Source organism: Phymastichus coffea, unplaced genomic scaffold, assembly GCF_024137745.1.
Source record: "Phymastichus coffea isolate CEN01 unplaced genomic scaffold, Cenicafe_Pcof_1.1 PCOF00072, whole genome shotgun sequence".
Lineage (NCBI taxonomy): Eukaryota > Metazoa > Arthropoda > Insecta > Hymenoptera > Eulophidae > Phymastichus > Phymastichus coffea.
This window is the reverse complement of record NW_026706883.1, coordinates 1,145,759-1,160,591: the sequence shown is the minus strand read 5'-3', so window position 1 is coordinate 1,160,591 and position 14,833 is coordinate 1,145,759. Positions and strand designations below refer to the sequence as shown.

Below are 14,833 nucleotides of genomic sequence, written 5' to 3'. Positions count from 1 at the left end.
GAAATGTTTTGAGACTGACTTATTAGGGAATTCTTTTCGAAAGATTTAAAATTGTTAAAAAACTCAATTAACTTTAATAATGTACTTCGTCAAGAAACGAATGTTAACCACGAAGTCACTACTGTTAGATAATTAAATATTATAGAAAAGGTATCCATAATAATAGCTAATGGTGTTTCTTCATTCATTATTATTTCACTGCGATACTTTAAAGCTCTATTGAAAGAATACGTATATATCATAACTAAACTTATAATGTACAGTGTCCAAAAGAATGAAAATTTTATACAGTTTTTACTGTCTAACTTAAAAGGACAAAGTCCTATGATTTTAAGGAAGTAATATATAAATTTTATTCTTGTCATTTTTTTTGTTAATATACTTGAATAACGTAAACTGAATTTTAATACAATATTTTTATTAAAAGTACACAAAACTGTAGGTATAGACAGCTATTACTATTTTACATAAATGTGAGTTTGATCCTAGTATGACTTTCTTAATGCCATTAACATCCATTTCACAAATTAAATGACGTCCCTGATGTTCTCTGACAAAGCTTGTATGAAACGCTACGTGTTATAAAAAGAAGTAAAACCACTTTCAATTTACATTATTATTACAAAATTTTCTTTATTTTTTGTATAGTCACTTAGAGAAGCCCGATTAAAAAAAATTTAGAATATAAAATAAAAGAAACTTCAAAATTGTATATAGTTTTATTTAAGAGTTTAAAGGAGGATAGAATGTAGTATTTGTCGGTCGGGTAGATTGATGTAAAGATAATGTCGAAATTATTAATGTGCAGATTATTCTTACTACACTTTATATTTATCAAAATTCAATCGCACAGTTTCATAAAGTCGTTGCATTATTATAGTTGTATTAGTTTTCAACATGAAGTTGCATTTTTTTAGAACACAATTTTCTTATTATATTTTAAAATTAATTGGAATCTGTCCATTTTCCTTTGATAACCAGGGAAATACAGAATTTTCATATACAGGATTTACTATAAATTTATTTTTATCAATTGCTAGTCTTTACTTGCTTATAAACAGTTATATGGAACGATTTTCTATTCTTTTACCAAATGAAACGTCTATTTTTGCCTTTACCCAATTAATTACTTTTAGTTGTCAAGTTTTATCTATATTGAGTTATTTAATAAGTACTGGATTTTTTCAAAGAAAAATCATACGTTACTATTTTATTTTGAAAATGATCGATACGAAAATTTTCGAAGAAAGCTTGCAAAAGCGATTTAGTACTAAATTAAAATCGAAACTTATTTCAACAGGAACTCAACTTGTCGTTAACAGCATATCATTTTTATTGATTTGCTTTGTCGATCATTTAAGATTTGTAGTTAATAATATTGTATCGTGGGATAAAGTTTTATTTTGGATCATGCATCAAAGTACATTTGTAATCCGATTCAATTCCAACTACCTTTATATCAAAATTTTGCTCCACATTCGAGATTGTTTTGATGATTTGAATATTTTATTTTACAAACATAAAAAACAATTCATCAAATGCAAAGGTATATTTTTATATATTGGTAACAGTTGCATAAAACATTCAATACAATTTATATTCAAACCATGCCATATAAACATGTATTTCTATTATAATATTAATGTTATATGTAATTGCTGTAAATCAAGAAACTTTTCAATGAATAATTATATATTATAAATATGATTTTAGAAATTTGGCACCTTAATGGAAAACTGAATGATTTGGTCGGCGAATTGACACATTTTTTTAGTCTTTCGATTATTATTGCAATTACTGATGATTTTGTTCATATCTTCACATCTATTTACAGAATCAATTTGTTTCTAAAAAATGATAAGTCTTGGTTGTTAATGGACTTTTGGGACTTCGCATCTTTAATATTTTGGCTAACAGTTAAAGTTATGCTTATATATTTTATATGCGTCAATCCTGAAGAAATTTCAGAAAAGGTAAATCAAGTAAAATACAAATACGATAAAACTATTGTTACAATTAAACTTATGAGTTGCCATATATTTATGTTATATACTTTACATAATATTTTGAATTCCTAGGTTGCGTATACAATAATTATAATATTAATGACTTGAAATTTTTTTTATTTTCACGAAATACCATATTTTTAGGGGAACAAGGCGAATGATACTTTTCGTCATATCATAAATTCATTTGATAGCAAAGAAATGCAGAATCATAATGTGGTAAATAGTTATATAATTTTCATCGTAAACAGTATAGAATCATGAATAGATAAATCTAATTTTTTCATATATTTATCCAGATAAAAACGTTTTTACCAGAGTTGTTATGTGAATCATTTTAAAAAAAATCATGCATATCAGTTTATGGTCTATTTGAGTTAAATTGCAAATGTTTTTATCGTGTAAGATTTTAATCTATGTAGTTCCAACTTTTAAAATAGACAAAATAATATATATACTAAAATGTTAAATATTATTTACTTTTAAGATTGTCACAACGATTACGATGTACGTTATAATAATGATTCAATTGGAGTAAGTGTTTAAGTCGAATAAAAATTATCAATGATATTACTATACTGCTGTGACGTCGGGGTCACTCTCAGGTACGCTTGGAGCAAGCGTAAACTCAGGGTTGCTCTGATTTGGCTATCGTGTAACACACAAGCCGGGACGAGCAATATTGTTGCGTTGAGAAAACTGTATGCTAACACGGAATGTAATAACCAAATGTTATTACGAACACACCAGACTCACGCTTAATGTGTTCTTAAGGGACTTTAATGGAAATTCACCAGACTCACGCTTAATGAATTTCCAAAAGAAAGGCGGATTATTTAAAGAAAGAAAAGGATAGCCAGGTTTAAGATTTTACTTACTTTTATTTTATCAATTTAGTTATTATTAAAGTTGCGTTCTCTCTGCTCTTTGGCCTCTTTCTCTCTCTATCTGCTCTGAATATACTTGGGTGATTTTTCTTCTTTGATGCTTCCTCCGGGACTCACTCACTGGTAAAAACTTCTTATTAGGGACTTCCTGGTGCTCACTCCGCACTTACTCTATCTGAACTTGACTTCCTCTAACTTAACTGACTGAACTTAACTTGACTTAACTTGCTCTCCAGCCTTGTACAGAGCTTTTTATAAGCCGTGGGTGGTTGGGTGGAAATCCCTTTCCTCAGGCCCATGAAGCGATAACGGCTAAATTTTGTATTGGTCGGAAATTTTCTAATCATATCCAGAATTTCTTTATTGGTCTGTGGGCGTGAATTTTCAGAGAGAGAAAGGGCGGTCCCTTTTTAACTTGGGCCCTTTTCTCCAGAGATGGCTCTCGGAGTGCCACTTTTAAGAGCAAGAGTAACGCTATAGCTTATAATTACTTATACATAATTGTACTAAACTTAATTAATTATGACGATACATAGTGACTATTATGAGCATTCAGAAAAATTCAAACCTTTTACGATTTATTATAAAATACATTATTGTTCTATTTATTGGTTATTCGGTGACAAAAAGGTGCGCATTATAATGGTTTACAAAATTGATGAAAATCTATTTAATATTACGAATATTTTCTTAAAAATCGGTGGGAAAAAAAAGATAGACTGCATTTTTATGGTCCCCTTCCATTATCAGTGTGATAACACTTCACGATGTATACGCGATGATCGTAGGCCCCTGTCAACACATACGTGTGGGACAAAGCAGGATAGACCGTTGATTGTAATCTTGAGTACGCAGGCTCGGGCCACTATCAAAGCTTATATTTCGAATGCGTTTTCATCGTGGGAAATCAGGAAGGTTCCCACTCTGTTCGTCATATTAAATATAAAAAAAAACTAAGTTACGGCTAGCCGTTACACTGCATACAAAATCATATACATCATTAAAAAAACATTTACTAATGACTAAATATTTTGAAAGCTCGTTGGAAACTCATTTTTACAACAAATTTGTAGAATGAAACGGTTATTGTTAATAATTTTATGTTTATTCAAGTAAGTGTACAGAATATATTCATTCGTAATGAATTCGTAATGAAATAATAATTCTTAGTATCTGTTACTCAATTTCGTGATTTACCTGCTTAATATTGCGATGATATATTCATTTCTAACTTTGTTTTTTAACTTTACTGTTTTGCTGGTGTCAACAAAAATAGTAGAGCAGATTTTACCATAGAACACATATAATAAACATCAGGTATTTCAATCGACTAAATCATCTAATTGAAACATAAAAACTAGAAACATAATAATTGTTCCCATTACCTACAAGAGAAAAAATATTAACATTTATTCTTGCCAATAACTATTGAGTCAATCATGTCCTTACATTTTGAAATAAATAGTAATTCAAATTAATTAAACCATAAACAGAAACACAAGTTTGTTTTTGATAAAATTGTAATATTAATTTCTGCATCTGCAAAAAACGAATGTAGAATAAAGCATTATGAAAGTATAACAATTTTTATATAATCTCTGATTAATAGATAGTGATTACCGCATATTTGGACTCTCTTATCTGACAATGATTATTTATTAGTAAATCAAAAGTTAAAATGATTTTCTTAGCCTGCAAAATAATAAAGCGATGTTATTACTAGTAGCAACATGTTCATTAAATTCAACTACCATTTATTCTATTCTACAATGATAAAAATTAGAAGCTACATTTACGTACTTCTATACAAACAGATTCCGGAACTCCACATATGAAATACAAAGTCAAAAATTTTGTCATCAACCAAATTAAATTAAGTGAGTATATACTAAAATCGCCGACTTCCCACGTTCTTTTATAAGTCAAATATTGGTATACTGCATATATGTCTAAAAAAGAGTGAATAAAAGTAGCAATTATCGAAAACAAAATTGCAAGACTAAAAAAGCTAGTAACGTTTTCTAGAAGGTCTGATAGGCTTTCATGAAACTGTCCAATCTTATGAAGTTTTTTAAACACATTTGAGGTACTTGAGATATTTTGGAATAAAAATTCTTCAGATTTTGAAGAAAAAGAGCGTACGAGTAACTTGTTCAGAGCTCTGAAATTTTCTTCTATTAAAAGCATCAACTCTAAAAAAATAGCACCAACGTTATATAACACAATTTTTGGCACATTATACCAAACCCAGGCACTTGCTTGTTCTTGAAATTTTTTATACAAAGACAAAGTGTAGTGATCAGTTAAAAATATAGCTAAATATAATGCATTGATAACCGCTAAACGAATAGTAATATTTCGTAGTTTTTTAAACTTGTTTTGATAAATATTTATATTTAAAGTTCTGGCTAATTCTTCTGTTTTTTCAAATTTAGAAAATATTATTTTTAGTTTATCGCTGCGAAATATAACGGTTAACCAAGAACATACTACTGTACAATATTGAAATAGTAAGCCTAATGCATCCATTGTAATCGTTAAAGTTGTTTCTCTTGGTAAGCGAAGTTCAAAACGGCAATCAATTATCACTATAAAACAGATAGTGTACAGGCAAGATAATATTATGTTATAGATTATTCCTAGAAATGATATTTTTACAGTTTTTTTGTCAATAATAAATGGACAAAGGCCAAGGATTTTTTCATAGTAATATAAACTTTTGATTATGATTGAGTTTTTTGTTTCGTTCATTTCTATGGAAAGAACTCAAAGAGCGTATTTTTCTGTCTTTAAACTATTTGCTAACTACAATACTCATACTTTCAGTTATATACACTGAAATAATAAATATAGTAACAGGTTTATTAAATTGATAAATAGGAAGACGAGCTTCGGTTGAAGCTTATTGTAAAATCAATTGACCCATATACATAAAATTAAAATCAATTTTGCACTTATTTCATTAATTTGAAGATCAAAGTTATGTAATTTAAGACATCGAATTAATATTAGTAATTTCAGTAAAAAAATTTAAGGAAAACTTGATATACGATTTTATGATTGGTTTCCATGATTGGTATTTTCATTTTTCAAATGAAAATACTTATTTGTACGTAATTATACTTGGGTGAATGAAAAATATATTTATTTCCTTAAATAATTATTATACTGTAGTTAATGAATTAATCACATAAATTACTATTTTACAATGATAAGTTTTGGCGGAAAGATTTTGTTATAAATATGCTTACATATATGTCTATATATTGTTAAAATTTCTTAAAGAATAAACGACAGAAAAATGGTATGTTTTATAACTGAGGTCTACACGAGTGCAGGCAAGTATAATCAGTGATGCGAAATAGGGTGAATAAATGATATAAGATATTTTATTCATCAACAAAGAACAATGAGTCACAGTAAATGCGCGTTACTTCGTAAAAGTTGAAAACGAAGCTTGCAGACAGCAGGGTTTATAGTATGTAGTAAAAATGAACAAACGAACAAGAAGCCTATTGGTGTAATTCATGTGATCCCACCTACAAGATATAAAGTGCTTACTTAGGCCGTAACAAATGATTTATGTGTTTTTCTGTTAATCATGGAATTAACAGAACCGTTAAACCTATTAGACCGTTAATCGCTAAAAACTATTAGACTATCAAATTTCAAGATTTATTGCTGTTAATGGGTTCTAAATGTTTGAGTGGCGAGAAAGGTAAAAGTACATTAATCAAAAGTAATTTATGAATTACTGAAGTACTCTTTTCTGGGTAAAAATTGAGGCAAAGCCAATCTAGTCTGGTAAATCATTTTTGAATGGAAATTACATTCAAGTAAATATATTTCTTTACTTTGTAAGATTTTTCATATGCAAAACATTACATTTGTAAAGTCGAAATGAATATAATGTGTATTGGCTATAGGTATCATACATATACGTTTCTAACATTACAAAATACATTTACTTGTATAAATATGCACATTAGGTTTTAATTAATAAATAATATTAATATGAATTAAGCTCTGTTAACTTAATACGATATTTTTATAAAAATGAAATTTTCAATAACTGACAAAAAAAAAAATTTCCCGTACCGGGAATCGAACCCGAGCCTCCTGGGTGAAAGCCAGGTATCCTAGCCACTAGACCATACGGGAGTTAGGAAAAATAGATATGTTTACATTTATAAGCATATTTTACTCCTCTATCTAGGCATTGATTATTATGAAAGGTACTTTTAGATCTTGAAATAATGAATATTGAATTTACAACTTTGATTTATCAGATGAAAAAAACAGTGCAAAATTGTTAAAGGAAAGATCTCTTTTAAAATATTATTTTTTTACTACCAATATTATTTTGAAAACTACTAATATGCAATAATATATACTTTCCAAAATGATATACATTAAAGAACGTTTTTTATTATAGACGAATTGTGAACTAAATTAAATGTCGTGATCGGTATAGTAGATGCTTTACTATACTACAATGTAATATATAAACAGAACACTCTCTGTGTATAGGGACGTCAGAGGAATTGAGCATGCTTAAAATCTCGTTTCACAAACGTTGCATCGAAGAATATATGTTATATACATGAGCAAGAAAGTAATTTTAGCCTCGTGTAAACGTTTGCGCTCGAGCGAAGCGAGGGTATTATCGAAATTAATGTATTATTTTATACGTGTATATCATCAATGAGAATGTCGGTGCGATTTTTATTGTAAATCGTAGTTGGCTCAATAAGATTTATATAGTCGATTATAAATATATTTTTATAAAACAATATTATTTGTTTCTGTTAAGTGATGAATAAAATGATGACTAAATATTTAATTATCGATCTATCATTATAAGCATATATTGTTTAAGAAAATTTTATTAAAAACTATTTTTATAGATTCATTTTGAACTCCAAATTATAACAAGTATTGGTCATTCCTTATATTACATAATTGTACATATGCAGTATACGATTATATTATTTAATTAACTCATAAATATGTTAACGACTTTAATTCGTTCTTACAAAGTAAAATTAATATATAAGAAGATTTAAGTAATTTTTTCTACTATATTAAAAGCTTATTTTAATGTTTGCAACAACACTTTTGAAAATCTTGATGTTGATTCATACTTAAAATTAGTATTGGAATTTTATTTTCTTTCAGGTTAACATTATAAATATTAATATTTTAATCGATTTGTTCAATTAATTTCATAAATTATACCATCTTAATATTACCGTTATTAATGACGCATTATTTCGTTCGTCAACTAAAAATAATATAAAGATTATATGATTTATTAAAAAATGCACGATACAAGTTTGCATAAATAAATCATTATGGTTGTAATATGTATAAGCAATAAATAAGCGAATAAAAATTCTGTTTTAAAATCTATGTTTTAAAGAAAAAAACTAAAAAAATTTGTCAGGAGTGGGATTCGAACCCACGCCCTCAGAGAGGACCAGAATTCCCAGAAACTCGATATGAATCGAGAAGGTGAAAACCTTGAGTCTGGCGCCTTAGACCGCTCGGCCATCCTGACACTTGATTGAATGTGATGAATTTGTGTATTATATAGTAGAGTTAGTATCATTCGCTAATAATCTGCCAAAAGATGATTCAATTTATTATTTCCTTGATGTTGAAATGTTTTATTATAGCCTATAATTAATAGGGATAATTATAGCTGTATAGGTTATGCTATAGCTTAATTTATTGTGGGATGGAATTAGCCAGTTGGAATCCGTGCTTATGCATACTCGCAGCGCCATCTGAGATGAAAAACGGAATGTTTATGACATTTTTTGTTTTATTTTAAATAATAATTCAAAATAGTTTAAAGAATTTTAGTATGAAAATGATTAAATATTGACTAATTCGATTATTTTGAATGTTGCTGAATATTTGAAAATTTGATCCAGTGAAATTCAATCAAGTAACAAGTGATACGAAAATTCAAAAATTCACATGTGGCATACCAACTTCCGGTTTGGTACGATCTCTACGAAACTATATAGGGTGCTTACAGCATAATCAAAACGATTCTGAGTATTCTGATACTTATGAAATTACACAAATTCTGATACGCATGAAACGGAATAATTTAAGATTTCAAATGTTTAAATTACCTTATAAATTAATAATCTTATAAAGTAATATTAGCAATATAATTCATCTAGGAACTTTCTGCAAAATGTCAGTAATATAAATAACATATATAATGAAATACACATAAATGACATATGATGATTAAATCGTTTATGCATGTCATTTTGTGTCATTTGAAGATTATGTTCATACGGAAATCTTTGAGATACTTGTTATTATCATAATGGGTATATAGCTGATACAAAAATAGTTATTTAAGTATTTCGAGGAGTATTCAACCTGAAAATATCGTTTTATGCACGCATTTCATACGTCAGAATTCGTGTCAATTCGCGAGTGACAAAATCGTTCTGTAAATACCTATTCCGATTGGTTTCTATCTTTTTTTTTATTTTTGACGTCTATCTTGACATAAAAATCTCCAATGACTCATGTTGAAACTAAAAATCATGAACAATGCTCAAGTTTTTCTCTTGGAAAATTTGAGACAATTTTTTGAAAAATCTGTTAGCCGACCGGTATCATGGCGTATCTTGTAATGTCTTTTATTAGCTTCTATGTATAATGTACGCTAGAAAAGGACACACATTTAAAAGCAGGGCAAAAACGACACGTTCCCCATTTTCGGCGCACGCAGTTGCTCTTCATCTCTCTAATTCTCGCTCACGCACACCACCTACGCCGTGTTTGTAGTGTGAGAGAGCGTGACTAGTGCGAGGCAGCAGTTCGAGAAGGAGAGTCGTCGACGAAGTATACACTTCCTCGATTGCAGTTACAGCGCCCGGGTGCAATAACCAGGGAAGTTTCTTGAGTTGGACGTGTCATTAAGTAAGTATATTTGCTAAGTGAGCCGCGTTGTCTGGTGATGCGCGCGTCCTCATCCCGTTCGCGCGCGGCCATCGTGGCCTCGTCGTTCTTTCTCCCGAGCTTAACCTCTTGGGTTGGGTAAAGATATTAATTCCTTTCGTGAGCATAATTTCCTTTGCGATTTTTCCTGTCACACACCGCATTTTGTCTATTTATTCAAATTCTACGTACTTCCCTTGAGACGCCATAACCGCGTAATAAGTTTTGGAAGCGTATCTGAAGGACGACACGTCCTCGTGCTCGTTTTGTTTCTTTTTTCCCGTCTTGATAAATTTCCCCCTTTCAACTAATGCACATTTCTCTTTGCTTCATATTTTTACAGACGGATATTGTATGAGTCAAAAAATAGAAAAGCCAGTGTTGTCAGGTCAACGCATCAAGACCAGAAAGAGAGGTGAGTTGGCGTCATGAATAGCTTGATGAATCTTCTCCACGCGCGATCAGATGTTCGTCATGTTTGTTGCTTCAGAGTAGGAAACTCCGTTACTTATTTTTTTGTATTTATTAAATAGGTTGTTGCGTAAGATTACGATTTATTTATGACTGCTTTCTTTAATGGGATAATAAATTATTAATTTTCGACTTTTTCATTGTTTATAAATTTTGTCATTATTGATAACTATTATTTTATTAACAAGCTGCGTTACTACAATATAAAAGCAAATTGTTGTGAGATATTGTTAAACATTGTATAAGCACTTTTCCCAAACAAACAAGAGTATATGCAGTAGACATGCTGATGAGTCATCTATCTTTTGTCTTGTACTTTTAGATGAAAAAGAAAAATACGATCCAACTGGATTTCGTGATGCTGTTATTTCCGGTCTTGAGAAGGCTGGTAACGACTTAGAAGCTATTTCAAAGTATCTTGATACTGCTGGTTCTAAGTTAGATTACCGTCGTTACGGTGAAGTCCTTTTTGACATATTAATAGCTGGAGGTCTTTTGGTACCTGGAGGTTCCATTGCTCAAGATGGAGATAAACCAGTCAAAACAACTGCATGCGTCTTTGAACAACCAGAAGATATGGAATCCCTGCGAAACTTTGAGCAGGTAAGATATTTGTACAATTCATCTGCAGTTTCATGAAATTGTACTCTATTATATGTTTTAATACTGTTAATAAATGTCTATTCATTTGTTAAATAACATCCTTTGTTATTGGGATTTAGTTAGTATTACATACATCTCAACAATTTATTCATAAAAGAGTATTCAATAGTATTGTAGAATTAAAGTAAATATAATTGTAGTAATATTTTTTCAACCATTCTATTAGGTGTTTCTCAAGCTTACACGACGGTACAAATACTTGGAAAAAATGTTTGAAGAGGAAATGAAAAAGGTTCTTGTTTTCATCAAAGGATTTACTCCAAAAGAAAGAACCAAATTGGCAAGGATGACTGCTTTATGGATTTCCAATGGAGCTGTTCCACCGATTGTGCTCTCTGTTTTAATTAATGAGCATCTCATAAAAGATAATCTTGCACTAGATTTCCTTCTAGAAGTTTTTGTTACATGGAAGCAAGAAAAAGGCCTACCAAGTTTACTTAATGCACTTAAACGAGGAGGTATTGAAGGAAGGTAAGAATGACTTTTGGATATTAAATTTATCAAACTACCTTGATCTACATTTTTAATAAATGTGTTCCAAAATTAATTGATTGCATTAAAATAAAAATAATTTATTTTAATTAATTCCTTGCAATGTATGAAAAATAATTTTTCTAAATTAAATGTTATAGGTTGATGGAATTTGTACCACCAAACAAGAGGACTGATGAGTATTTTAGATCAGTTTTTGAAAATGCCGATTTAGCTGACATAGTAAAACTTCATAAAGCTCAAGCAAGTCAAGAAGCAAAACGCGATCTTCAACAATTACTTATTGATGATTTAGCTGATAATAAACCCATAAAAGACATAGTAAATGATCTCAAAGAAATGGCTCAACGTAGTAATATTCCTGAGCATGATATCATTGGACTGGTAAATATTTAAGTTATTGAATATTCATATAAATATTATTATGAATTATGTAAAATAAATTTTACTCTAATATACTAATTCCAGATTTGGAATACAGTTATGAGTCAAGCTGAGTGGAACAAAAAAGAAGAATTAGTCGCCGAACAAGCACTGAAACACTTGAAGACTTATACACCATTGTTTGGCGCATTCACAAACACTGCCAAATCTGAGCTTGCTCTACTGCTCAGAGTTCAAGAATTCTGTTATGAAAATATGAACTTCATGAAAGCTTTTCTGAAAATTGTTTTGCTCTTCTACAAAAGTACATGATCTCTATGTCATACTTGCTAGTTATCATACGTGTGTTATGGATTGAGTGATAACATTTAATTTTTTAATTACAGCTGACGTAATATCAGAAGAAGTGATTTTGAGGTGGTACAAAGATGGTCATTCAGTTAAAGGTAAAATGCTCTTTTTGGACCAAATGAAGAGCTTTGTTGAATGGTTGCAAAATGCAGAGGAAGAGTCTGAGTCTGGAGAAGATGATGACTAATCAGTATAAGGTATTTTCAGTTAATTATGTATAGAATACAAATTATCAACATTTTTTAATTTTTTTTTTAATTTTAGAAACACTCAAGCAACATTGCCAAGACATAATAGTTAGCTAATATTTTCTCGAAAAATAAAACAGAAAATTTTTGAAAGCTTGAGACTGTATTTAAACAGATAAAGAAAATAGAAGAAAAAAAAATAATAATTATAAACACAAGCGGGATATAAAGTTCCAAATTTGATCAAGCATCTGATTTTTTAAAGACAAATAAAATACTGAAATTATGAACCATTGACTATGATAGTAGATATTCATATTAAAAGAGCGGAAGAATGTAAATTTATAACGACTCTGAATTGTATTGCGTTGAGAAAAATATTTTGTGTTACGATTTTTATATCTCCACTATAAAATGTATACAGAAAAATTAAGAAAACAAACTATGCCTGTGTCTGTACACTTTCAGATCCCTTACTTAATTTGTATAATAATTGTATCAGTTTATAAAAATATACTGTCAGGTGATGTTTCATATTTATTGAATTATTCTTAAGTTGAGCTATTCCCTCTTATTTTATATATACATATAAGATATTGAATTCAATGAGGAAATAAAAACCAATTGTATACAAAAACTTTACACAATTTAAAAACTACTATTTATGTATCAATATTTATTTGGGCTTATTTTTGAATTGTCTTATATCAGAAATATTTTGTGTTTCAATAACTGTTTTATCATTCATGAAAGGCACCAACTGTTCTGGTATTGCAATGTTTCCATTTAGCATTTGATGAGTTTCACAAATACTAATGAGCATACGAGGAATTGCACAGGCAGTTCCGTTCAACGTATGTGCATGCATTATTTCACCATAATTATTTCTATACTTTATGTTTAGCCTTCTTGCCTGATAATCTGTACAATTACTACAACTAGAAACCTCTCCAAATTGTTTCCTACCAGGCATCCAAGCTTCAATATCAATTTTTCTGAAAATTAAGTTTACAATTTTTTTACAAAATAGAGACTAATTCCTTTATAAATAGGTGTTGGAGTTCATTTCTTAATCCTTACCTATAAGCTGGAGATCCTAATTCATTTGGAGGCATATCAAGTACTTGTATATGTAAACCCAATTGTCCAAACAGTTTTTCTTGGATGTTTATTAGTTCATCCATAATTTCAATTGATTTATTTTCAGGAGAACAAATAAACATTTCAACTTTGGTAAATTGATGAACCCTGTTATGAAAACAAATATGATTCCAAAATTAATTTACAACATTAATATATATAAGTTCAAATCAAGTTTTAAAAATCCTTTACCTTACCTGTAAATGCCCCTTTCTTCTTGCAAATTGGATACTTCTGCTCTATAACATCTACTAACAGCAGCTAACTTCAAAGGTAATTCATCATATAAGAAAACTTTATTTGACAGTTTATAAGCTAAAGCCATTTCAGCTGTCCCAGAAAGACTCAAATCATCACCATAATATGGTTCTACTTCATACACAAGCCGTCTTTCACCATCACTAATCAGTCCACACCTTTCTATAATTTGCGAAGGTAAAATATCTGGTACAGAAATTAGTTGAAAGTTATGTCTTTTTAATTCTTTCAGAGAATAAATTATAAGAGCTTGTTCCATTTCTGCTAAATCTCCCATAAGGATATAGCTTTTAGAACCAGTTACTGGTCCTAATCGATCAGTCCTTAACAACTTTAATTTGTTTGCTAGCTGTGAGAATTCTTGCGGCTCGAAATCATATTTTGGTAAATCATTTCTTGTTCTAAGAATACAAGGTTCATTATTTGGATATTTAAGAACTTGTGGGTCAGTTAGATTGGGAATCCTACTTAATTCTTTTGCTAATTCAGATGATGATTGTGAACTTTTATACAATTCTAAAACTTTATCTATATTACACGAGCTATTCCTCCTTATAATGTTTGTAGCTATCAAGTCTCGATTTATTGGATTGCATAAAAACTCTACATTATACTCAGGTTCTGGTAAATGGATTTTGGATTCTATTACTGGTGTAGTATTGCCTTGAAGCTGTTGATAAGATATTGTTAAAATGTGAATTTAAAAATCATTTATTTTAATAATAAAATAAAGAGTTTAGAAAATCAAATTGAAATTTATGCATACAGCATGTACAGCATCCTGGACATAAAATCTGGAGTTTAAAAATCTTGATAGATGACAGCTAAATCTTTTCATATTTAATGTATTTAAAATAACAATGAAAGAGTTAAAAATCTTATCGTAATTACATAGAATATTCTATAACAGATATGTTAATATGCATCATTTTTTCCTTTCTTTACGAACAAAATGAAGAAAATTAAAGAAAATTTAATTGAAAAAGTTCACAATGATGACAACAATATACATACACTATAC

At 29.4% G+C, this 14,833-nt stretch overlaps 3 protein-coding genes and 2 non-coding genes across 5 annotated transcripts; 1 reads left to right on the top strand and 4 right to left on the bottom strand.

Annotated features, from left to right (window-relative positions):
- Positions 1-4,215: 4,215 nt before the first annotated feature.
- LOC131667979 (uncharacterized) lies at positions 4,216-5,644 on the bottom strand. Its single transcript, XM_058941765.1, has 4 exons — positions 4,694-5,644; positions 4,514-4,585; positions 4,343-4,432; positions 4,216-4,278 (listed from the first exon to the last, which is right to left on the bottom strand). Exons 1-4 carry the CDS (start codon positions 5,642-5,644, stop codon positions 4,216-4,218), a joined length of 1,176 nt encoding a protein of 391 aa, XP_058797748.1.
- A 1,338-nt stretch (positions 5,645-6,982) lies between these two features.
- Positions 6,983-7,054, bottom strand: Trnae-uuc (transfer RNA glutamic acid (anticodon UUC)). Its single transcript has one exon. It is a non-coding gene; the product is annotated as a tRNA-Glu (tRNA).
- A 1,279-nt stretch (positions 7,055-8,333) lies between these two features.
- On the bottom strand, positions 8,334-8,453 carry Trnal-caa (transfer RNA leucine (anticodon CAA)). The gene is made up of 2 exons: positions 8,416-8,453; positions 8,334-8,378 (listed from the first exon to the last, which is right to left on the bottom strand). It is a non-coding gene; the product is annotated as a tRNA-Leu (tRNA).
- A 1,222-nt stretch (positions 8,454-9,675) lies between these two features.
- On the top strand, positions 9,676-12,422 carry LOC131668015 (protein krasavietz). The gene is made up of 7 exons (XM_058941824.1): positions 9,676-9,847; positions 10,209-10,280; positions 10,659-10,939; positions 11,166-11,470; positions 11,632-11,875; positions 11,960-12,179; positions 12,262-12,422. Exons 2-7 carry the CDS (start codon positions 10,220-10,222, stop codon positions 12,411-12,413), a joined length of 1,263 nt encoding a protein of 420 aa, XP_058797807.1. The 5' UTR covers positions 9,676-9,847; positions 10,209-10,219; the 3' UTR covers positions 12,414-12,422.
- A 72-nt stretch (positions 12,423-12,494) lies between these two features.
- LOC131668013 (serine--tRNA ligase, mitochondrial) lies at positions 12,495-14,830 on the bottom strand. Its single transcript, XM_058941822.1, has 4 exons — positions 14,579-14,830; positions 13,752-14,482; positions 13,495-13,662; positions 12,495-13,409 (listed from the first exon to the last, which is right to left on the bottom strand). The coding sequence occupies exons 1-4, from the start codon at positions 14,648-14,650 to the stop codon at positions 13,091-13,093; spliced, it is 1,290 nt and encodes a 429-aa protein (XP_058797805.1). The 5' UTR covers positions 14,651-14,830; the 3' UTR covers positions 12,495-13,090.
- Positions 14,831-14,833: the final 3 nt, after the last annotated feature.

Coding starts and splice junctions, on each gene's coding strand:
- LOC131668013 (XM_058941822.1), bottom strand. CDS start 14,650: ATGAAAAGATTTAGCTGTCATCTATCAAGATTTTTAAACTCCAGATTT. Junction 14,483..14,578: donor TCCAGGATGCTGTACATGCT/GTATGCATAAAT, acceptor TCTTATCAACAG/CTTCAAGGCAATACTACACC. Junction 13,410..13,494: donor TTAGGATCTCCAGCTTATAG/GTAAGGATTAAG, acceptor CTTAATTTTCAG/AAAAATTGATATTGAAGCTT.
- LOC131668015 (XM_058941824.1), top strand. CDS start 10,220: ATGAGTCAAAAAATAGAAAAGCCAGTGTTGTCAGGTCAACGCATCAAG. Junction 11,876..11,959: donor AGCATGATATCATTGGACTG/GTAAATATTTAA, acceptor TACTAATTCCAG/ATTTGGAATACAGTTATGAG. Junction 12,180..12,261: donor TGTTTTGCTCTTCTACAAAA/GTACATGATCTC, acceptor TTTTAATTACAG/CTGACGTAATATCAGAAGAA.
- LOC131667979 (XM_058941765.1), bottom strand. CDS start 5,644: ATGAACGAAACAAAAAACTCAATCATAATCAAAAGTTTATATTACTAT. Junction 4,433..4,513: donor TAAGAGAGTCCAAATATGCG/GTAATCACTATC, acceptor CGTTTTTTGCAG/ATGCAGAAATTAATATTACA. Junction 4,279..4,342: donor ATTACTATTTATTTCAAAAT/GTAAGGACATGA, acceptor TTTCTCTTGTAG/GTAATGGGAACAATTATTAT.